General features: G+C 42.6%; 1 protein-coding gene across 4 annotated transcripts in view; it reads left to right on the top strand.

The window, feature by feature from the left end:
• Nucleotides 1-47: 47 nt before the first annotated feature.
• Nucleotides 48-25,323, top strand: part of LOC129822076 (arf-GAP domain and FG repeat-containing protein 1-like) — a 35,764-nt gene continuing 10,488 nt past the window's right edge. The window contains exons 1-7 of one of the 4 annotated variants that reach the window (XM_055879969.1): nucleotides 48-424; nucleotides 11,335-11,428; nucleotides 12,781-12,896; nucleotides 13,643-13,805; nucleotides 16,167-16,350; nucleotides 18,429-18,539; nucleotides 19,381-19,467. In XM_055879969.1, the coding sequence (XP_055735944.1) occupies nucleotides 258-424; nucleotides 11,335-11,428; nucleotides 12,781-12,896; nucleotides 13,643-13,805; nucleotides 16,167-16,350; nucleotides 18,429-18,539; nucleotides 19,381-19,467 (922 nt within the window). In that variant the 5' untranslated portion in view covers nucleotides 48-257. The remainder of the gene's footprint in view (nucleotides 425-11,334; nucleotides 11,429-12,780; nucleotides 12,897-13,642; nucleotides 13,806-16,166; nucleotides 16,351-18,428; nucleotides 18,540-19,380; nucleotides 19,468-25,323) is intronic. The other 3 variants (XM_055879970.1, XM_055879971.1, XM_055879972.1) reach the window with 3 other exon arrangements.

The raw sequence follows: 25,323 nt of genomic DNA, 5'->3' as shown, positions 1-25,323 counted from the left end.
ATGATGAAAAGGAATGTGCCTGGAATTATGACATATGATGCAATGATAAGTGTCAAGCTGCTGGGTGGCGCTGGTTTGCCCATGGAAACCAAGCGCGGATAGTGCGTGACTCCTTGTTCAGCCGACAGCACAAGTAGCCGCTCTACTCCGTTCCTTTCAGACAGAGTCGGTACACGTTTAGCAGCAAAAGCTTTTCCCTTCAATTGTAATTCCCCATCCTTCCCTGGTTTTATTTTCTTCCCCTATTTGTCCCAGTCATGGCGGCGAGTGCGAAAAGAAAGCAGGAGGAGAAACACCTGAAGATGCTGAGAGAAATGACGAGTTTGCCTCCCAACAGAAAGTGCTTTGACTGCGATCAGCGCGGCCCAACCTATGCCAACATGACGGTGGGGTCTTTCGTCTGCACCTCCTGCTCTGGCATACTGTAGGTACACATGTGATTGAATGAGTGACCTTTTCATTCCGCGTTGACAGGCCGCAAACATGTCTGCTAACTAGCTACTTACCAACGTTAGCTAACTAACCGTTAGCTAGGCTAGCTATCCACCCCCTCCCCGTCTCTTTCCATTTAGAACTGCAATTGTCTTGTGAGTTGGGTGTCTGCTGTGCTAGCTATAGGTAACTAAATAGAGACAGATTTTCGCGATATATCTAGTACAATAATATGATAGTTACTAACTAACCAGATACAGATATCATCTATTTGGCTAGTAAGCTCGCTGGTGGCTAATAACAGTAGTGAGGCTACATACAGGGGGTACCGGTACAAAGTCAATGTGTGGGTAAACAGATTACTAGTTAGCCACATAACGGCAATTTACCGGTAGTTAGCTAACGTTAGCTGGCTCCAATCAGTTAACCAGTTTACAGTAGTAGTAGTAACTAACTGGTAAGCCGCTAGAAGTGAAAGTGTCTAGGCAAGAAGTCTGTCTATGATATGTGTACTTTGTTATAGTTAAGAAACGTGTCACCTACTGTTGCAGTTTTTTCACATTGCAACCTGGATAGACGTAACATATGGTGTGTTTGTAAATAAATTTGTAGTGCTCAAAGTGCGCTCTGGGCGTTCGTAAATTCTGAGTATTCAGAGCGGTCACTGGACGCTCTGGCGGAGGAGTAGGGTTGAACGAAGCGTTCTGACCTCACAACAGTAGTCAAGCACCCAAGCTAATTGGCTAGCTTGCTAGCTACTTCCAGACACAAATGAGAGAATACCCCCACTCTGACCATTTTACTCGCCCTAGCAGAGCTGGTTAGGCTGTTTTCATGTTATCCACAGCGTTGGTGACTGTATCTGTGCTGCTGGCAACAATTAATTATTCCTTTTGCTGACTTTTACTGACACCGGCCATATTCAACGGGTGTTGAGCATTGTAAATTCATCACTTATTCTGCGCTCTGGCAAACTGAGGGCCCTGAAATCAGAGTAGATTAGCCAGAATGATTTTACGAATGCGCCCATACTAAACGAAAATCCGGGACACTCAAAATAGATAGGGCTCTATTCCTTTTTTATTTCTTTAAAAAATGAGTTCAATTAAATTATAAATAAAGCTAGAATCCTTAATTTATGAGATTTGAGCACTCAACCTTTGGGTTGCTACACGTTCACTAGTATTATGCAAATCAAATTTTATTGGTCACATACACATGGTTAGCAGATGTTATTGCAAGTGTATCGAAATGCTTATGCTTCTAGATCCGACAGTGCAGCAGTATTTAACAGGTAATATCTAACAATTCCACAACAGAACCTAATATCTAACAAATTCCACAACAAAACCTAATACACACAATCTAGTAAAGGAATGGGATAAGAATATATAAATATATGGATGAGCAGTGACAGAACGGCTAAGATACAATAGATAGTATAGAATAGATACGGTATACAGTATATACATATGAGAAGTCATGCGAGATATGTAAACATTCTTAAAGTGGCATTATTAAAGTGACTAGTGTTCCATTTATTAAAGTGGCCAATAATATCAAGTCTGTAGGTAGGCAGCCGCCTCTCTGTGCTAGTGATGGCTGATTAACAATCTGATGGCCTTGAGATAGAAGCTGTTTTTCAATCTCTCTGTCCTAGCTTTGATGCACCTGTACTGACCTCGCCTTCTGGATGGAAGTGGGGTGAACAGGCAGTGGCTCGGGTGGTTATTGTCCTTGATCTTTTTTGCCTTCTTATGACATCTGGTGTTGTAGGTGTCCTGGAGGGCAGGTAGTTTGCCCCCGATGATGCGTTGTGCAGACCTCACCACCCTCTGGAGAGCCCTGCAGTTGTGGGCGGTGCAGTTGCCATACCAGGTGGTGATACAGCCTGACAGGATGCGCTAGATTGTGCACCTGTAAAAGTTAGTGAGCGTTTTCGGTGACAAGCCATATTTTTTTTCAGCCTCCTGAGGTTAGGGTTACACTGTCTGTGTGCGTGGACCATTTCAGTTTGTCGGTGATATGTACACTGAGGAACTTAACTTTCCACCTTCTCCACTGCTGTCCCGTCGATGTAGAATCGGGCATCATATGAAGTCAAATGTAGCATCATTTGATGCAAAGTGCATCATATGGCTGTATTTTGAAAGTTATATTTCTTGAAAACTTGTTGACATGCAAAACATTTTTGGACTATATCAACAATGGACTAATGAAACAAATACCAAATATATTTTTTGGGGGTGGAGTTCTCCTTAAGTAACCTTCTGTTTTATGTAACCGTAACAAACATAACATGTACTAATTTGACTGTCACTGATTTTGGTTTACTATGGTACGTCTTGTCTATGAGACCAGCCTGCACACTAGCTAGCTAACTTTGCTCCTCAGGTGGCTAGCTAACACAAAACTAGCATTTTTTAGTCGACCACTCAGCTAGTTATCGAGCCAGGCAAAGTTGACTACAATAAAACAAGTGTCATCTACCTAGCTAACTATACAGGTCGGCATTTGACTATTGATCATTCCCATTGAAACCTATTTTCCGGCTCACTATTTAGCTAACAGTATTAATGTGATCCAAGGTTGATGCTGTACCTCTGGCTTGTACTGTTGTGTAACCAAGCATCTGTATAGTTTGGGATTTGAGGATTAGTGGGACTGAAGCTGTGTTTTTCTCCTCCCTTCTACCACCGGAATAATGCAATGTCAAATATTGTTGAAGAAATGTGTGTCAAATATATATATATATATATATTTATATGTATGTGTGTGTTTAAAAAAAATATATATAACACCATACAGGCAGAGAAAAAAAACTATAATTTTTGATGTGCCACAGCTATTTCATGTCAACCTGACCTTGTTTGTTCAGAATCTGACAATGCCTGGTGGTTGCATGCATGGTAAAGAACAACCTGTTACATATCTCAAACAGAGGACATCACTGGTGTACTGTTCACCATTTTCTGGTTTGCAGCTAGCTTGAAGAACATCCGGAGTCTTCAACAGCAGCAAGCTTGTTTTTTTTTTTCATCATTGAAAGAATTCCTGCTAACATACAAATGAGATGAAAATGAACCCAGCGCTCCCTGCTTTGCTAGCCTATAATATTCTGCAGTAGATCTATATGATGTCATTATGCTAATATTTTCATAATCACTTGCAGAACATCTTTCCTCTCAGTTCTTTGGGGGGGATTTCAGTTTTTTCTCTTGCTTACACAGTTATGCTTAAAACCACCCATGTTGTGCTAGTCAGTACATTTGCAGTTTCTTCTCTAGCATCATAGTTTGTGTATGAGGTTTGCTGTAGCCTTCTGCTGAACTCAATTGCACCCAGTTTGCATAGGCTACACTGCAGAGCTAGGTTAGCAACCTATACCTCTCTCGGTCTCTGTAGTGTCTTGACACAAGTTCCTGAGCACCCGCCTCACCCTTAGGACACAAGCCCACCACTGTTTGCCGTGCCCTCTGTGGAGACACTTGTGTAACCTTGTTCAGAAAGAAACACAACCACATTGGCCATTAATTCAATAAGATGTTCATTGTAATGTCCGCATTCATCAATGCTGCCCAGTGAGACGCCGGGCTTCGCTTTCCTTCTTCAATGCCTCACTGAGGTCAACCTGTCATGGTCCATTAGCAGATAATGGTTAGCTTAATAATGGCAGAAAAGGGGAAGTGTGTGTCCCTCCCTTACTCTATTAAGACCTTAATAGCTCCATTAAGAGGTAGGGGAATTGAGACTGACTTATATGCTGACCACACCGCCTGCGTTGCATACGCAAGCATTGCAAAATAAATGTACACATACATGTTATTGAAACATTTAATCTAAACTGCTTGTGCGCGTCAATGAGCGTCTGCGTAGCCAGGCGCTAAAATAGAACTTGGTTCTATTTTTGATGCTTAATGCACTGCAAGTCCAGCCTTTCCCATCTCCTCATTGGTTTTTAGGAGAATAAATCCAAGTGGATGATTTGAAAGCTGAACTGAGGTCCACACTCCAGTCCAGTTGGTGGTAGTAATGCACCTTAAAGTTGGTTGCCAACCGCCATAGTCCAAAGAATACTACTTCCACTGATTCTGCTACTAATACTACTACTTCTGATTCTGCTACTGCTACTTGCTACTTACTACTTCTACTTACTACTGCTACTACTGATTCTGCTACTACTGCTACTACTGATTCTGCTACTACTGTTACTACTGATTCTGCTACTACTACTACTACTACTACTACTACTGATACTGCTACTACTACTACTGCTACTAATGATTCTGCTACTAGTACTACTACTACTTCTGCTACTGCTACTTACTACTGCTACTACTGATTATGCTACTACTACTACTACTACTACTGATTCTGCTACTACTACTACTGATTATGCTGCTACTACTACTTCTGCTACTTACTACTGCTACTACTGATTCTGCTACTACTACTGCTACTACTGATTCTGCTACTACTACTAATGCTACTACTGATTCTACTACTACTACTTACTACTGATTCTGCTACTACTGATTCTGCTGCTACTACTACTACTACTACTGACTACTGCTGTTACTAATTCTGCTACTACTGATTCTACTACTTCTACTTACTACTGCTACTACTGATTCTGCTACTACTTACTACTGATTCTGCTACTGCTACTACTAATGCTACTACTGATTCTGCTACTACTGATTCTGCTACTACTACTTCTGCTACTTACTACTGCTACCACTGATTATGCTACTACTACTACTACTGATTCTGCTACTAATACTACTGATTCTGCTACTAGTGCTACTACTACTGATTCTGCTACTACTACTACTTCTGCTACTTGCTACAACTGATTCTGCTACTACTACTACTTACTACTGCTACTACTGATTCTGCTACTACTGCTACTACTGATTCTGCTACTACTTACTACTACTACTACTACTACTGATTCTGCTACTACTACTACTGCTACTACTGATTTTGCTTCTACTACTACTTACTACTACTACTACTGATTCTGCTATTACTACTACTTACTACTACAGTACTGATTCTGCTACTACTACTACTACTGATTCTACTACTACTACTACTACTACTACTACTACTACTACTTACTACTACTGATTCTGCTACTTACTACTACTGATTCTGCTACTACTACTACTACTACTACTACAGTACTGATTCTGCTACTACTACTACAGTACTGATTCTGCTACTACTACTATTACTACTACTGATTCTACTACTACTACTACTACTGATTCTGCTACTACTACTACTACAGGAGGAGAGATTACTAGAAACTAACTGGGTTTCCCCTTTTATCTGTGGATTCATTTTCAGAGTAGAAAACACACAATTTTGTGTGACTCAAAATAGGTCAAAATTCTACAAAGATCCAGTAAAATAACAACCCAATCTTTATAACCAAGGACAAATTAGCTAAGCTAGCTAGCTAAATGTCCATGAGTGGTTCATATGTTTGGACCTGACCTTTCAACCTACGTATCCAGATTGCGTCTGTTGTGGATGTTCAAAATCAACGTGTGCCCGGTGTAGTCAGCATGTTAGCTGCTTCCCAGTCTGGTTTTAAGGTGCCCCTGTCTCCGTGTTGGGTTTGCTCAGTCAGAATTGTTCTTGCACCCCAATGTTGGACAGTAGCCCCTTTCTCTTATTACACACATTGGAACTGTTTTAGGTGTGTACTTGCATCATTAGATCGAGTCTAAGTGGTACTATCTGGGTGGGCTGTGTTTATAATGTCTTTGTTCTGGCACCTAAGGTGTTTGTGCACTTCAACTGAGAACACTGTGTGAGAATCATTGTTTGCGGATGGACATAGTTTGGCCCTTCCCTCTCTCATCTCTCTAATGGTTCTGCAGGGATTACACAAAATTTCCCACTTGTGCTCTGGTATTACATTTTGTGATGGGGGATAATTTAGTTATTTTCTAAGCTCAGACACACAGGCTCCTCTGAAGAGTTTCACACTGTCTCTCAGACTGTATAATATGAAAAAGAACCCAAGATGGTAGCCAAAACTGTAAAGTGTATGCTACCTAGTCTTATCTAACTACCAAACGTAGGCCTATAGGCTAGCCATATCAGGTAGGTTATTAATGTGTTGTCTAGCTAGTGGTCTATACCTTGTTCCAATGTAATAACAATAGATAGCTGGTCCTTCTTTAGAACTAGTGGGATTGGATTTGGTTTCCCAGCAGAATAAGGACCTCATCTAACCTATCCTCATTTCTGCTGATCAGGCTATCCATTTTACTTATGAGGTTGAACTGAGTCTTGTGCAAATTTTTCTTGGCAGGACTGAGCGACTGTCATGTTGCTGAGAGAGAGAGAGAGATGTGTGGGAGGCAAGGGAAACGACTGTTTTGCTGTCTACCTCGTGGTACTCTATGTATGCAGGAAGCCTGGTGTGATTCTGGCCCATTGGCCCTGTTTCGCAACAGCAGCATGCAGGGTGGTTAAACAGGAAGTGGAAAAGTGCAGGAAGTTGCGAATTGACATCTTCTCTCACTTTGGTTCCCAGGAAGGGTAGAGGAGGTTAGTGCTGACTGAGAGACATCAAATTACTTTACGCTGGACAATTTCCCGCACCCAGATTAGTATTTTTCCTCAAACACTTTCAGTGGGGACTCTGCATGAACATGCTTTTAAGTCCAGGAGTAGGTTTAATCTGGGTCTGGGAAACTAGCCCATTGTATTCTTTGATACTCTTTTGTGTTGTATGGTTGGAGCTTCCTGACATATGCTAATGATAGTGTTACAAGCTACTGGTTTAGGCCTATAATTTAAGGATGTGCTTGTATTATTGATAGGATAGCTCTTAGTGCTGCTGGCATGTCTGTCCTTCCTTCACCCTGATGGATGGACCTCAGGAGAGGATGAAGAGAAGCTGAAGGAATGTGAGGGAAATGTGAGCACTTCTATGCCCATCCTCCTTCTGAGCTCTGTCTCTTGTTAACCACAGGCACGTACTTTGTTGACCAGCCCCACTTCCCTTCTACAGGAACCTACCTTAAAGACCCTCTGGGTCAAAGGTCAACTTCAACCTGTAACACAACACTATTTCAACGCTCCTTCATAAGACTCTGATGCTTGATAGTGGCAGTCTTTCCTTCTGTTGATCCTAATGCCTTTTGATTTGGCTTGAGATTAATAGTTGCGTTTTGGTCTCTTCTCGTCATCGATTTGAGTAGTTAACTAGGCCAGTTAGTTAGGTTAACTGATTTGAGTAGTTATTAACTCGTCCCCTCTCCCTCCCGCCTGTGGCATGTTTAATGGGTGGAGTTGAAATCTACTGTGTTAACACATTCCATATGAAGGTGAAGAGGTTTTTCCCAAGAGGAACGCAATCTTTGTTGCAGAGGTAGCCTAGTGGTTAGGGCATTGGACTAGTAACCAAAAGGTTGCAAGATCGAATCCCCGAGCTGACAAGGTAAAAATCTGTCGTTCTGTACCTGAACAAGGCAGTTAACCCACTATTCCTAGGCCGTCATTGAAAATAAGAATTTGTTCTTAACTGACTTGCCTAGTTAAATAAAGTTTTAATTTTCTGACCATGTCAGCCAGGACCTGACCACAGGACCTGACCACAGGACCTGACCACAGGACCTGACCACAGGACCTGACCAGGAAAAGCTCTCAGACCTAGTTTAATTTTTGTTCTGGTTACTTCATGTGATTAGTAAAAACTCCTGAGCCCAACCATAGTTTCTGTTGACCTGAGTACTAGAGGCATTGGATGGTGAGGATGCTACATAGATGGCCTCTGCTGGGACCTGGGTTCAGCACTACCAGTCCCTCTCTATCTCTTTCTCTCATCCTGGAGGAGTCAGTGTGTTAATGACAGACACTCCCCTGCTGGGTGTTTCAGCTCTTTACACATACTGTCTGTGTTTGTCAGAGAGAGAGACACAAAATAGTGGGTATGCAAATCAAATGTTTCACTGTAACCACACACACACACTCGCAGAGTGATTTAAAATGTGTCAATTGTTCAATTGCGGTGGGATGCCATCCTATTTCAGAGCTGGAGGGGTTTGGAACTCTCTCCCAGTATCTGACCTACTTTCCTCCTCATGAGACTGAACTGATCACTCACGTGCCCCAAGCTCTATACACACACACACACACACACACACACACACACACACACACACACACACACACACACACACACACACACACACACACACACACACACACACACACACACACACACACACACACACACACACACACACACACACACACACACACACACACACACACACACAAAGAGAGAGAGACACAGACACACACACACACACACACACAGTGAGAGAGACACACACACACACACACACACACACACACACACAAAGTAAGAGAGACACAGACACACACACACACACACACACACACACACACAGTGAGAGAGACACACACACACACACACACACACAGAGAGACACACACACAGTGTGTGAGAGAGAGACACACACACAGAAAGAGAGAGTCACACACAAACACTCACTTCACCCTCATGGTTGGATAACTGGCCAGTCTGAGTAGAGCGAGAGAAGGTTGAAAAGTCACATGTTCCCCACACTAGTAGCCACAACTACACTGTCGGGTGTGCTGTACTTTGTGCCAGCAAAGGTTGGAATGAACACGGTTGGAATGATCTAACAGGCTGAATCTAATCCATGTATTGGTCTGGGTCACATTCATTAGTGCACTGCACACCGTAGAAAAACAGTTTGCAGCGGAAAACAAGCATTTCTCAAGTTCAGCTACTCCCTCCTCGTTTTTAACTTTCATTTGGTGTCTGGTGAATAAGACCTGGTCTATGTGTGATATAGATTGACTGTAATCTCTGTGTGAGACCATGATGTGTCAGTCACTCTATTTGTGAAAAACAAACAAACCTTGAAGCCGAATAGTATATCTGAATACACCTTACCATTGATGTAGCTGCAATGCTAAATTATTACCTGGCTCTAGTCGAATGCTAGTCTAATACTAATTGTCGACAACTACCCGTTTCCTACTTTGTCATTGTCTGTCAATAGGTCAGTAATTGAACCCAATACATAGGTCCCGTCCCAAATGACACCCTATTCCCAATCTAGTGTCACTACTTTTGACCAGGGCTCCCCTGAATGCGGCTCCAGTCAGTCAGTTGATTGAGTGGTGTTGTATAGAACTGAAGATGGAAGGAGATGGATGGGTGATCCATAGCCATACACTGAGGCGCTCTACCATTTGGGTGGGACTCATCCATTTCAACAAAGGTCTAAAGGCAAGAGCAGTGAATAATTGAAGATCAGCCTTAGTCTAGTCTTACACAGCATCGCTCTCTCCCTCCCAGTTCTCTACAGCTTGTAGATCTATCTTAGGTCTCCATGGAGACTGTTTAGGCGAGGTGTATGTGTGTGTGAGGACCACCAATCGCAGATTATTTTTTACATTATCGTGGCATTCAAATTTAGTCCATTTTAGCAGTGAATGTGAACAGGCCTATTATTATTTTCAACATTTTGCATTGTGAAAAGTAATGTAAAATTGTGTTATTATTATTAAAAAATACATAAAAACAAAACATCTTTAAAAAAAATTGCGAACCACCTGTCTAGAGCAAACATTAATGAGATTGTCTTAACAAGTGCTGAGGCTCAGGTGACCTGAGTGACACGGGTTACAGTTTCAGCTGTTCCTCAGCAGACTTTTCTTCTCCTTTCTTGAAATGGCACGCACGCCCACACAGGCACACGGGAGCAGAGCCGTGCACAGGAAATGGAGGCAGGAAACCAGCCTCCCTGATGTCTCAGGCTCACTCACACATCACAAGGAAACCAAACACATACTTTAAAAGCCCACACACTTTCATCAAACACTCTCTCTCTCTCTCTCTCACACACACACACACACACACACACACACACACACACACACACACACACACATATTTTTATATATAAAAATATATATAAAAATATACACACACCTAGGCTAACGCTAACTCTCTTCAAGTGTAGCAGAGCTAGGCCACTTAAAGAGCATTGCATAATAAGTAACCTTGCATGAGACTGAAAGACAAGTGTTGACTCTTAGATCGAGGCCTACCATTTAGGATTGAGCTCAGTGAACTAAGTTATGTCTTGTGTGTCGTGACGGCAACCCGGGGTTCAGTAACCGTGTTGTTTAGCTATACAAGGGTAGAATTTCTCTCTCTCACTCGTGCTCCATCGCTCTCTCTCGCTCCCTCTCGCTCCCCCCGTGTTGTTGGGCTATACAAGGGTAGAATTTCTCTCTCACTCGTGCTCCATCGCTCCCTCTTGCTCCCCCCGTGTTGTTAAGCTATACAAGGGTAGAATTTCTCTCTCTCACTCGTGCTCCATCGCTCTCTCTCTCGCTCCCCCCGTGTTGTTAAGCTATACAAGGGTAGAATTTCTCTCTCTCGCTCCCACGTGCTCCATCGCTCTCTCGCTCCCTAACGCTCCCCCTGTGTTGTTGGGCTACAAGGGAAGAATTGCTCTCTCTCTCCCCCTCCTCTCTCTCGCCCTCCTCTCTAGTGATGTCTCTGCTCTGTCCTTGTCCCAGATTCTGCAGTAATAAGCCCAGCAGAACCCAGCACGTTCCTAATTAATCATTATAGTCTGAATAGGAGTCAGTACAGGGATCTGGTCTTATGACCCTATCTAATGGGAGGGCTCTTCATGTGTGATGCTTTACAATTTAATTAACCCCCTTCCCTCTTTCTCTCCTCTTTCCCTCTCTCCGCTGTTCTCTCTCTCTCTCCCCTCCTATTCCTCTTCTCTCCCATCTTCCTCTTTTTTTCATCTCTCCCCTCTTCCCCCTTCTCTTCTCTCCTCCCTCTCCTGTCCTCAGACGAGGGCTGAACCCACCCCACAGAGTGAAGTCCATCTCCATGACGACCTTCACGCTACAGGAAATCGAGTTCCTCCAGAAACACGGCAATGAGGTAGGTTGGCATAGCGACCAGGCCCCACAGACCTCCCAGGACTGTTGTCATCATGGCTGATGTCTGCCTGGGTCGTATTCACTAGGCACCAAAGGGAAGCAAACAGTTTTTTTTTTCTGTTGTCACTGTCCAGCTCTTCCAGTTCTTAGCACACTGATGGAGACTAGAATGCAGAAACCCATAGCTTTATAATGATAAAGAAGTGTTTTTCTAGCCTGGTCCCAGATCTGTTAATGCTCTCTTTCTGACTTTTATGCCCATTGTGATGGCCAGACACACAAACAGATCTGGGACCAGGCTAGTTGCCTATGTTTCTGTTCAACTTCCATTGTCCTCCAAGCTAGGCCACCTTTCGTAGCTCCACCTCTTAAATATATTCACATTAGTCTAAGGAGCGCTGGCTGGCTAACTCCTTGCCCTCAATGCCCTGAAACTTATTCTAACCCCAGATCATGGAATTCCTTACTTTGTGTTCCAGAATCCTATATGGTCGGCCTCATCTTTCCCCCTTTTGGTTTTGGGTGACATTCCACAGATATTTCCCCTAATCCTGTAAAGTGGGGTTTGTGTGTTTGCTGAGAATAGCGTGGTGGCGTGCCGACTGGGTGGCCACGGCACAACAGACACAGAGCAGCTCTTTCAGGAGATGGTGCTCTGATGCTTTCTCATGCGTTCCACACGTTAGTCCTGACTCTCGCGCGCGCCCACACACACACACTTTAATCTGCTAAGGATTTCAAATTGGAGTAATGCGCTTCTGCTAGGTGATATGGGTGGTAGTGGTACAAAATTGAGCTTGTACTTGTTGCTGTTCTGCAGGCTATGTGTGTTAGGTGCTTTATGTGAGAAGAATATTCTAGGCCTATTGGAAACACCAACACAAGCCTTGGAGGACGTTATCTTCAGCCTTGACTTTACTGTCTGCTGCTGTCTGTCCTCTTTTTAAATAGTGTGTGCCTGTCTGTCTCTCTTTCTCTCGCGCTCGCGGTCTCCTTTCTCCCTCTGTCCGTCTGTCTGTCTATGTTTCATTATGTATTCTATTTGTCTGCTTCTAATTGTAAAATCCTAGGTGTCTGTGTGTACTGTAACGTCTCTTAGCACTTGGCAAGTTGGTTGTAGATCTCTCCATTTCCGGGCTCCCAAGAGTGTTCCTGAATGTGCTACATTCTGCTGCTGTCTTTGCCTGGAGGTGTTGAAGGGTTTTCTCTTTTTTTCATGTTTGTCTTTTTCCTCTCTAAAGGTGATGAACCACATCTTCTGATTAGCCTGTGACTTTTATTCACCTTACATTTTTAACCAAACACGTTTTTCTGCTGTTTCTGTCCATCCCCCCTCTCGTCTGTTTTTTCTAGTCATGTAAACAGATATGGCTGGGGCTTTACGACGACAGAACGGCCTCCATACCGGACTTCAGAGAACCCCAGAAAGTCAAGGAGTTCCTTCAGGAGAAATACGAGAAGAAGAGATGGTGAGTGGCTGCTGTAGAGTAGAGTCCATAGGGCTCTGGCCAAAAGGAGTGCACTAAAAAGGGAATAGGGCGCCATTTGGGGCGCCTCGCTTCACTGCATGAGGAAGCCCTGGAGACTGGCAGCTCACCGCAGTTGGCCCTCGAGCAGCAAGGCACTTTGCATCAGTAACAACCCATGTGTATTTAGTGGATGATATCTAGGTTACTGTATGCGTTAGTTAAAACCGTCATACCAGTCGGCATTGCAGGACAAGAAAGCAAGAAAGAGGGTGACAGCAAAAGCAAGCCAGCCCGATGGTTGCTATGGTGATGGTGATTTCAGTAAACGAAGTGCAAATCAATATCCGGTAAAAAACAACGCTATGACAGATGGAAAAAGTTGAAATATTTGAACTCTTGCGGCAAGTCCGGTCTACCTTGGCGGCTGACGGCATTTCCCGTTGTGCTCTCATCGAAAACAATGACATCCGGTTAGCCGTCTACCTCGTACCATATAAATGCAGCATAAATGTTCTCACAGGAGCAGCCAACAGTAAACAGACATTTTCTGTTTTAATGTTCAGGTGCTGTATGCACAAAGAGTAGGAGTGCTGATCTAGGATCAGGTCCCCCCTTGTCCATGTACTATGATTCATTATGATCCTAGATCAGCACTCTTACTCTGAGATGCTGGGTTATAGGAGTCCATTTGAATTGAACCCTGTGTTGCTGTGTAACCAATTGAACACGGTTGTTGTTATGATTAGGTTTGTTCCCCCGGAGCAGGCCAAAGTGGTGGCTTCGGTCCACGCCTCAATCTCAGGCTCGTCAGCCAGCAGCACCAGCAGCACCCCCGAAGTCCGACCGCTCAAAACACTGCTGGGGGAGTCCGCCCCCACCCTGCACCTCAACAAGCACACACCCAGTCAGGTAAGACACACACATACTGGTTACTCAGCTGGCTGATAACAGGCCATACAACGTTTTCCATAACCAAATAAAAAAAATCATCACATACACATATTTAGCAGATGTTATTGTGGGTGTAGCGAAATTCTTGTGTTGCTAGCTCCAACAGTGCAGTAATATCTAACCATTCACAACAATACACACACATCTAAAAGTAAAGGAATGGAATTAAGAAACATATAAATATTAGGAGTCCGGAGTGTGTGTGATGTATGGACAGTATGTGGATAGAATATTTAGAATATATGTAGAATACGTAGGATAGTATAGTGTGTGCATATATACAGCAATAGTGGAGTAGGATGGCATTATATATACAGTACCGGTCAAAATATTGGACACACCTACTCATTCCAGGGTTTTACATTTTTTTAACTATTTTCTACATCGTAGAATAATAGTGAAGACATCAAAACTATGAAATAACACAATGGAATCATGTCGTAACCAAAACAGTGTTAAACAAATCAAAATATATTTGAGATTCTTCAATGTAGCCTCCCTTTGCATTGATGACAGCTTTGCACACTCTTGGCATTCTCTCAACCAGTTTCATGAGGTAGTCACCTGGAATGCATTTCAATTAACAGGTGTGCCTTGTTGAAAGTTCATTTGTGGAATTTCTTTACTTCTTAATGCGTTTGAGCCAATCAGTTGTGTTGTGACAAGGTAGGGGTGGTATACAGAAGATAGCCCTATTTGGTAAAAGACCAAGTCTATATTATGGCAAAAACAGCTCAAATAGCAAAGAGAAATGACAGTCCATTACTTTAAGACATGAAGGTCAGTCAATCCAAAAAATGTCAAGAACTTTAAACATTTCTTCAAGTACAGTCGCAGAAACCATCAAGCACTATGATGAAACTGTCTCTCATGAAGACTGGCATAGGAAAGGAAGACCCAGAGTTACCTCTGCTGCAGAGGATAAGTTCATTAGTCACCAGCCTCAGAAATTGCAGCCCACAGAGTTCTAGTAGCAGACACATCTCAACATCAACTGTTCAGAGGAGACTACTTGAATCAGGTCTTCATGGTCAAATTGCTGCAAAGAAACCACTACTAAAGAACATCAATAAGAAGAAGAGACTTGCTTGTTCCAAGAAATACGAGCAATGGACATTAGACCGGTGGAAATCTGTCCTTTGGTCTGATGTGGTTCCAACCACCATGTCTTTGTGAGATTCAGAGTAGGTGAACAGATGTTCTCTGCCTGTGTGGTTTCCACCGTGAAGCATGGAGGAGGAGGTGTGTTGGTGTGGGGGTGCTTTGCTGGTGACACTGTCTGTGATTTATTTAGAGTTGAAGGCACACTTAACCAGCATGGCTACCACAGCATTCTGCAGCAATCGTCATCCCATCTGGTTTGCGCTTAGTGGGACTATCATTTGTTTTTCAACAGGACAATGACCCAACACACCTCCAGGTTGTGTAAGAGCTATTTAACCAAGCAGGAGAGTGATGGAGTGTTGCATCGGATGACCTGGCCTCCACAATCACCCGACCTCAACCCAATTGAGATGGTTTGGGATGAGTTGGACCGCAGAGTGAAGGAAAAGCAGCCAACAGGTGCTCAGCATATGTGGGAACTCCTTCAAGACTGTTGGAAAAGCGTTCCAGGTGAAGCTGGTTGAGAGAATGCCAAGAATGTGCAAAGCTGTCATCAAGGCAAAGGGTGGCTACTTTGAAGAATCTAAAATATATTTGTATTTGTTTAACACTTTTTTGGTACTACATGATTCCATATGTGTTATTTCATAGTTTTGATGTCTTCACTATTATTCTACAATGTAGAAAAAAGTAAAAATAAAGGAAAACCCTTGCATGAGTAGGTGTGTCCAAACTTTTGACTGGTAATGTATATGAAATGAGTAAAACAGTATGCAAACATTATTCAAGTGACCAGTGATTCCTTGTCTATGTACATAGGGCAGCAGCTTCTTAAGGTGCAGGGTTGAGTAACCAGGTGGTGGCTGGCTAGTGACAGTGACTAAGTTCAGGGCAGGTTTCTGGGTGGAGGCTGGCTAGTGATGGCTATCTATTTAAGTCTGATGGCCTTGAGATATAAGCTGTTTCTGGTCAGGTCATGTGTTCAGGAAACCCTTCTAGCTCTAGTAGTCTAAACATATCTCTTTGTGAGTTGCTTTCAACAAGATAACCAGTGTGAAGTGCAGATATCTCTGTGAGGTAACAGTCATATTTAGCACAAAATGGAGTGAAACAGGGAAGTTCCATCTGAACTTCTGTCCAATAAGAAATGCGTGTTTTTGTGTTCTGTTTGCTATGTCATGCCCTAATGAACACAGCCCTGTTGTGTCTCTGCAGTCTCCGGTGGGGAGTCGTGCGGCCCAGGCCCTCCAGCTGAGCCAGCAGCAGCAGTTCCACGACAAGAAGTTTGACCTCCTCAGCGACCTGGGCGGAGACATTTTCGCCGCTCCGTCCCACTCGCAGACGGCAGCAGGCTTGGCAGCCAACTTTGCTAACTTTGCACATTTCAACAGCCACCCAGGTAAGCAGGAGGAGTGTCATGAGCTGCACCGGTCCCTGGAGCGGTCACAACACCTTGAGTCAGAAAAACACCACGGTGGTTACATCTACTGCGTAGTGGATAGACTTAAATGGTCAATGATACTTATACTCAATGATACACTCATACTTATGGAATTATAAAAATACATTTTCCAGAAAAATATTTGGGTGCTTTCTTCACCTGTCCAAAAGTGTTTTATGGTAGTGGAAGAAGGTTTAGAGACATTATCATTTCCTTAATTTCAAGAGTATTGGCCATCACTTTTTCTTACTACTTGACAGGACCCCTCCCCCTATTGTTCATCACACTGGTCTATGTGAAGCATCGGCAGACACTATAGAATTCTAACAGGGCTATGGGCCGTCAGTCTCCATGGTTATTAATGAGGCTAGTGTAAAGCTGTTAGCGTGTGTTTGCTCAGAGGATAATGTTTTCTCATCCTCAAAGAGCCATAAAGTTCTAACTTAATGTAGTGTGGGCAGAGAGGCAGCACCAAGTAAGCACACATGAGGCTTAAAGACGCACACACTCACTCAAAAAAGGCACATTATAATTTGATACTTAAAATAGGATTTAAAAATATATATTAATTGGCCAATAACCCTTATCAAAAATAATATACCTAGCAATCCTTTATCTTTCTACTACTTCGACAGAATAAATCAGAGATTCACAGGAAGCCCACCTATGCAGCCAACTCCCCCGGATGGCTTTCATCTCTTTATCAGAAAGACTTGTGAAACTCCATCCTCGTAGAACTCCATCCTGACTTTCCTATAGATCTCCACCTTGCGTATCATCTCCATGTGCTTGTAGAACAGAAGTTGTTTCTCCTGCTCAGGCTGGTGCTGGTTGTGGTAGCCGGGACTGGGACTTCCAGTACCACTCACAATGCCAGATCTCTGACTAACTCAGAGGACCTGACCTAAAGTTGCAATAAAACCAATTCTATATATATATATCTACATGGAATTTGAGAAATACACAATAATAAGCCAAATCAAAACTTAAATTGACCAAATTATGGTAAGAATACAGTATTTGATGCTTACCATTGTTAATGTAATTTGAACTTCTTGCAGGAAGATATTGATGTCTCTGTCATCCATGGTACGGACTGGTGAAAACGCTGGGTGTTGGAAGTTCATTAAAAAAAAGTATAATCCTAGATAGCAGAAGCAAGTCGCACATCTGAGTTCCAAGTCAACATTGGTGCCAGTCAACCAAACATCCTAAATTCTACTGAAGTTGCTCTTTAAAATTGTGATATCATTATATTCAAATGTAATTGTACTCTTATGAATAGAATCACCATGGCAAATAATAAAATGGGTTTCAAATCAACACTGTTACTTTTACCAATCAAAAGTTCTAAATTCAAACATTCTACCACAGAGATCCTATTAAATGACTAATTCAAACATTCTACCACAGAGATCCTATTAAATGACTAATTCAAACATTCTACCACAGAGATCCTATTAAATGACTAATTCTATGCATTCTACCACAGAGATCCTATTAAATGACTAATTCTATGCATTCTACCAACTTTGCTTTGATTGATGTTGTATTTTTATAAATCAGAATTGCCATGAACATGAGAAAGCGTGAAATGAATACATGTGCTAGATTTAAAATGGGTTTTACATTGAACCCAGACAGCGGCACACACACACACTAGAAGGGAACATGAGCTTAGGTTCAGGGCGGTGCCCTATAGGAGAAGGTGAACCTGTCATCACATCCGTTTTGGGTTTGTCATTGTCATCTAGTGCCAGTCTGTCATTAGCTCCATCTAGTTTAGTTACATATCTCTCAATGTGTCATTTCTGTCGGATCATCCCAAATGGCACCTTATACCCTATTTAGTGCACTGCTTTAGACCAGGGTGCTCTGGTCAAAAGCAGTGCGCTATAGGAAGAGGGTGCCATTTGGGATGCACATGACGGGATGCAGCATGTGTCATGTGCATCCCATTAATCATCTCATTCATTGTGTCCTGTTTTGTTTGTCCTTTTTTTTTACATGTGTCTGACCCTCCTACAAACCTCCAGCTGCTCAGAACGCAAACACAGACTTTGCTAACTTTGATGCGTTTGGGAACGCGGGTCCATCGGGTGCTGTCCCCTCGGCACCCCAAGCCCCCTTCCAGACCTCACATACAGGTAGAGCATGCTCCATTCACCTGTCGTGACCTGTTCCTATCTCACACACACTTTCTCTCTCCGTTACACGCTCACATCAGTTCTCTCACTGCTACTCGTCATGCGTTTTGTGTCCGTTTTGTCTGTGTTTATGTTAGGACACAGATCTCCATATGTGTTTGTTTGTCTATGTCACTCACTTCTCACCGTCCTGGTCCATGGCTCCACTCCGCTCCATTCATTTCTTCACTCTCATTGGCTCTGTATTTGCTAGCTGGTTGGCTGGCTGCTTAAGCCACATACGCTCACTCACTGGCTAGTTTCTCCACCCACAGTCAAGGGAATTACTTTTGAATGTACCACACTGCCCTCTGTTGGAGACTAATGCCTGCAGTCTGCAGATGACCTCTTGACTCCTACCCGGGGGTGAATGGGAACGCACTGCTCTTTGGGTGCATCTCAACACTCTAGTGTCGTCCTCTCCTTGTCTCCTTTCTTTCATCCGCACTGATCTGAAAGAATCGAACAAATGTACAGTTAGACCTCTCTCTCATGTCTGCTTTCATCTAGCCTATATGTGTTCCAGATCTGTGCAGATGATGAGGGGAAACCACTTTAGACTATGGAGATGCACCCCCCTTTCTCTCAAGGCTCCTCCTGCTCTCACTCACACTGACCACCACACTGCCTGGCCTCCGCTTTACCACTGACTCCATTCGCTCTGTTATGATTTCGTTTTGCTTTTGGGTGATGTTCACACACTTTCTTCCCCCTTTTGGTTTATATTTCTCCCCCCCCACCCACCCACCCTGTCTCTCTGGTACTCATTTCCCCTCCGCCCCCCTACTGTTTTGGCTGCCAGCGTTCACGTCCCTCTCATCCAGCCGCAGTGTGGGTGAGTTTGCCACCGCTGGCTCTGCTCTCCCTCACCCGGGTGCAGGTGCTCACAGTAAGTTCTCCTCCTCTCACTGGGTTCAGCCTCTAGCTAACACCTAACTGCCCTTTCTCCCCTCTGTCTGTCTGGTAGGCTCTAAGGGTTTTCCCAAATCAATGTCTATGGTTGTTCCTATTGATGTGGATCCTATGTGGATGCGTGTGTTGTATGCTCTTTGATGTTTGCTGACCTGTTCATATCCAGAAATACAGGGTCATTGGTGCAAACTAACATGATGTCATGCAGTCTAAACTGCAGCCAGCTATTGAAAGAAAATATGGGCAATTATTACCTCGGCCTCTGGAATTCTTATCCTGCAGAAGATCATTTTAAGAATTATTTGAGATTATTAATCTAAAATCTAAAGATATTTCTCCACCCATGTATTGTACTAAGATCTTGTAACAGTGTAGGCAATTCGGTGATTCACTGTAGGTGTGTTAATTTGTCAGACAGGAGAGTAGACAGGATTTCTTATTCCATAGCAACAGTCAGGTTCTACCCTCAAACCACTCCCAGTGAAGTGATGCTCCTACTCTTCCTTTACTTCAACTCTCTCACGCCGTTTTGTCAAACAGTGACCAACCTCAGTCTCTGTGCCTAACTAACCCTCAGGGTAAGATGATTAAGAAAGGCTACGATCATCCTACAAACACATTTGAAGTTACTGTGTGGCTCTTGGTACAGTCAGACTAAGGACCATGAGTGCTGTTGTGCTCATTTCAAGTCTGACACCGTTGACTCCATTAGATCTGACAGTTATACTACTCGACAGTATAATGCAGAGCCTTTCCATTGATTTCAGGTCAGATGAAGCACAGGGCTGTTGTAAATGAAAGATGACACTGCTGTGCTCTGTTGATGCTGCCTGCCTCCAGTAGCACACAGTGTTCAATCCAGCCCCCCAGATTTACACTGCACAGTCAGGAACACACACACACACCCAGGCCCCTCTTGTGTGACTCCTCTCTGTCATCTCTTTTTCTCTCGCAGGTAGCACTTCCTCGGGGGAGGCCTAGCTAACGATTGCAATTTAGCACATTTTTACCACTTCCCCAAATCTTGTAGTGCCGACTTTGGATGCTTCCGTTCCTCCTCCCAGAGCCAGAGTAACTCCTCCTCCGCAGGAACACCCAATGGGCCGGTAGACAGAGACACTACTAGCGTCCCCACCGATAGATACGCAGCTCTGGCTGACTTGGATACCATCTTTAGCTCTGACAAAAAACGGAGCAAGGTAAACCTCTCCCTGCTGCGAGCCAGCCTCCACTGTGTTTCGCAGACTTCAAGATTCGTTGAGTAGAGTGAGATTGCTATCGGGTTGGGGATGATGAGCTCATGCATGGTGTAGAATAGATCAAATCCGGGTCACAGCCTTTCAGAACCAGCAGGTACAGTGGGTCCTCATTTAAAAGTTGTGTAATAGTTTTAATGGTATGGCATTTTGGAGTGAATGACGTCATAGTATTTTACGGTCAACTATTAATGCTAGTTGGACCACCAGAGGGCATCTCTGAGGGTGTCCTTTTGAAGCTTGTTGGCGCTTGCTTACTTTTCCAAATAATTCTACAGAGGTCCATGCAGACCAGATGTTTTGATTGCTATACCCTATCCGAAAGAGCATATTCCAAGGTTTTTAATTAAGCTTTTGCCAAAAACAAAATGTTTTACAGATGGTTTCTCCTTCAAAATAATACATTTTCCTAGAATACCCACAGCTCCATGCCTACTGATGACAATCAGCAAATACCCATTTGGGGAAAATATCTTTTCTGTTTTAATTCTGTTGTATTCCATCATTCATATTGTAAAGGGCTGGGGAATATAAGCATGTGATGTCTGCTGAATTAACAAGTTAATTTCATTGACATGGTGCTGCCATAGCCTCAGCTACTATAGCACAGATCAATAACTATTAAAACACGCTATTCTGTTATTTAGAAATAAATTGTCTTAGTACCATGTTTTTTATGACCTCCCTAAACGAAATATGAATGGACTTCTTTGTGGTTGTAAATATTACATTGATTTATTAGACTGGCGGCTGTTGGTAGTCAACTCATCGGGTCCCGGCTATTCTACTGTTAATATGCATATGCTGCAGCAGACCTTCATGGCGGATTGAGGATCAAATTCTCTGAAAGTTTTATGGTATTTATCTCAATGTAGGCCTACTGCTAGTGTGTAAAATACACATATTTAGGAAAAGTCAGGACAGGTGGGTTCAAGGTTTTTAATGGAATGAAATTATTGAAATGACATGGCACTGTAGGCATAACAGTCCTGTTTACTGTAGCTGTCTTAACGTATCTTACTTATTTGCCAATAAAGGCCTACTTCAATATATATCAATCAATCATCCATACATTTGTGCATGTCATCACACAGCATTCAAGTCATCCATAAATACAGTCAAGCTTTTTAGTTATAAAATGAAATAACAAAGGGAGCCTTGAATAATTAAACAATGAATAAACCGCAACATGCCGGCTTAAGCGATTGAATTCACGAATGCATTTGACTGTTTTTAATCTTGGCTGTACTAAAGACTTGTACCTTTTTTGTTAGAACAAACTATATGGGATAGTTAAAAATGTGTTTGTAAATTAGTAATTACTGTATTTGTTGTGCTGTTTATACGGTTAGAAATTTAGCTTAATTAAATTGATAAATATTATGGTGTTTCTATTCCAAGAAAAAATTCAAATGCATTTAACATTAGCATATGTAGGTCTCAGGGTTTCCGTTAGGATAATGTGCCGCTGTACAAGGTGACTGGTCGGGAGTAGACCTAGGCTAATAAGTGACTGCGAGTGAAGAGAAAAATAATCCTAACATTCCCACAGCCTAATTGTGGAAAATGATTGTTAACATTCAGGTTCTAACCAATATCCAAATGGAGATTCAGTGAAAATGAAATGGTGCTGAAATAGTTGACCACACGTGGGTAGGCTATTGCTTCAAATCCTATTATGACAATTGGATGACTTTGGGAGTTTCAGTAAGCAACAATGTGTTGCCTTCAATTGCATTAGCCTACTTTATTCCAATAATTTTGTCATCCAGTGATATTTATTCCCGAAGTAATTTGTTATGGATCCATCCAGATGTGGTTAGAAAACAGTTCATTTGTTGGGCTATGCAAAAGAGATGGGAGAAGTGACATGCTTCGCAAACATCCATTAATACATTTAAAGACCCTAAACTTGGTAAGCGTCTATTGTCTTGCTGATAGCCCATCAAGGGTGCATGGCTTCTTTTGTATTTAAATGATTGGAAAGGCTGCTAAACCATTTACACCTGGCCCACAGAGTTATTGCACTGTACAGTAAGTACGCAACTTCTCTGCATTCTCCGCCTGATTCTCTACCAATACCACCAGATGTTTCTTTCTATTCTTTTTTCAGTAACATTCCACAAGTAAATGTAATAAATAAAACACATCAATTAAATAGTTCAGGTCTTGTAAAGGTGTTTTCATTTATGTATTATGTATCTGCTTAGTAGCCGAGGCTATATGGCTGCGCCAACAACTTGTTAATTTAACAGACATCACTTGCATATATTTAGTAAACATATATTTTAAGAATGTTATGGAATATAACATAACATTTTAGTTTCTCTTAGAATAAATACCTTTAACAGTTTTAGTAAGTAATAGGCTACAGTCCAGTTAGAGCTTCTTCTGACGAAGTAAAAAATCAAACAAAAAATGCTATTTTGTTTGTGTGTGCAGATGAAGAGCCGTTCTTACACTATTGTTCTAAATTCAATCACCTTGTTCATTAAAAAAAAAGAAATTAAATTCTTGTTCATCCTCTTCATTCAGTTAATTTAAATTCAATTGTGATATTTTGTCACTCACGTTCAACAACTCCAAATCGCTTTTGCATGCACTCCAAAGGGATAACTTGAAATAACATGATATAGGTTAATTCAATAAATGAAAGGAAAATGTATTATTTATTAGCCTAGTGGATATAAGTAAACTCAGCAAAAAAATAAACGTCCTCTCACTGTCAACTGCGTTTATTTTCAGCAAACTTAACATGTGTAAATATTTGTATGAACGTAAGATTCAGCAACTGAGACATAAACTGAATAAGTTCCACAGACATGTGACTAACAGAAATTGAATAATGTGTCCCTGAACAAAGGAAAGGTGTCAAAATCAAAAGTAACAGTCAGTATCTGGTGTGGCCATCAGCTGCATTAAGTACTGCAGTGCATCTCCTCCTCATGGACTGTACCAGATTTGCCAGTTCTTGCTCTGAGATGATATCCCACTCTTCCACCAAGGCACCTGCAAGTTCCCAGACATTTCTGGGGGGAATGGCCCTCACCCTCACCCTCCAATCCAACTGTTCCCAGACGTGCTCAATGGGATTGAGATCCGGGCTCTTTGCTGGTCATGGCAGAACACTGACATTCCTGTCTTGTAGGAAATCACGCACAAAACAAGCAGTATGGCTGGTGGCATTGTCTTGCTGGAGGGTCATGTCAGGATGAGCCTGCAGGAAGGGTACCACATGAGGGAGGAGGATTTCTTCCCTGTAACGCACAGCGTTGATATTGCCTGCAATGACAACAAGCTCAGTCCAATGATGCTGTGACACACCGCCCCAGACCATGACGGACCCTCCACCTCCAAATCGATCCCGCTCCAGAGTACAGAACTCGGTGTAACGCTCAATCCTTCGATGATAAACGCAAATCCAACCATCACCCCTGGTGAAACAAAACTGCGACTCATCAGTGAAGAGCACTTTTTGCCAGTCCTGTCTGGTCCAGCGACGGTGGGTTTGTGTCCATAGGCGACGTTGTTGCTGGTGATGTCTGGTGAGGACCAGCCTTACAACAGCCCTACAAGCCTTCAGTGCAGCCTCTCTCAGCCTATTGCGAATAGTCTGAGCACTGATGGAGGGATTGTGCGTTCCTGGTGGAACTCGGGCAGTTGTTGCTGTCCTGTACCTGTCCCGCAGGTGTGATGTTCGAATGTACTGATCCTGTGTTGTTACACATGGTCTGCCACTGCGAGGACGATCAGCTGTCCGTCCTGTCTCCCTGTCTTAGGCGTCTCACAGTACGGACATTGCAATTTATTGCCTGGCCACATCTGCAGTCCTCATGCCTCCTTGCAGCATGCCTAAGGCACGTTCACTAAGTTTTCATAACTGATCTTAAATGCCTATCGTCTGTAAGCTGTTAGAGTCTTAACGACCGTTCCACAGGCGCATGTTCATTAATTGTTTATGGTTCATTGAAATAGCATGGGAAACGGTGTTTAAACCCTTTACAATGAAGATTTGTGAAGTTATTTGGATTTTTACTAATTATCTTTGAAAGACGGGGTCCTGAAAAAGGGACGTTTATTTTTTAAGTTTATTTTAGGCATATGTGAATTAGGCGTCATATAAAATCATTGTCAAAAGCGCAAGAGATACTGTTGCATGACAAACAGGTGCTGTTAGATTACAATATTATTTTTCTGCCCGTTTGGAACAGTACAACACTAAATAAATTATAAGTAATACAAGAGAGTCTGTTCTAATGAGAAAAAAAGTCACGCCTTTATTACAGCATAGCAAAATGTAAACACTTTTAATTGAGGAACCACTGTAGTCATTTATTTGTCTGGACAGATTTAGGGTGTTTGGCATTGTTTCCCCCTGAGAAGTACACCAATGGGATCTGTCCGTGTCCAAACAGCGAGAGTCTGTTTTTTCATGACTAAAGACAATATGACTGAACAACCACTGAGTATACAACCTCGGAAAGTATTCAGACCCAGAAAGATCCCTTTCTCCACATTTTGTTACTTTACAGCCTTTTTCTAAAATCGATGAAGTAAAAAATTTGCCTCATCAATCT

The sequence above is a fragment of the Salvelinus fontinalis genome, chromosome 24, assembly GCF_029448725.1.
Source record: "Salvelinus fontinalis isolate EN_2023a chromosome 24, ASM2944872v1, whole genome shotgun sequence".
Classification (NCBI taxonomy): domain Eukaryota; kingdom Metazoa; phylum Chordata; class Actinopteri; order Salmoniformes; family Salmonidae; genus Salvelinus; species Salvelinus fontinalis.
Note: the sequence above shows the minus strand (reverse complement) of the source record. Positions and strands in the feature narration are given on the sequence as shown.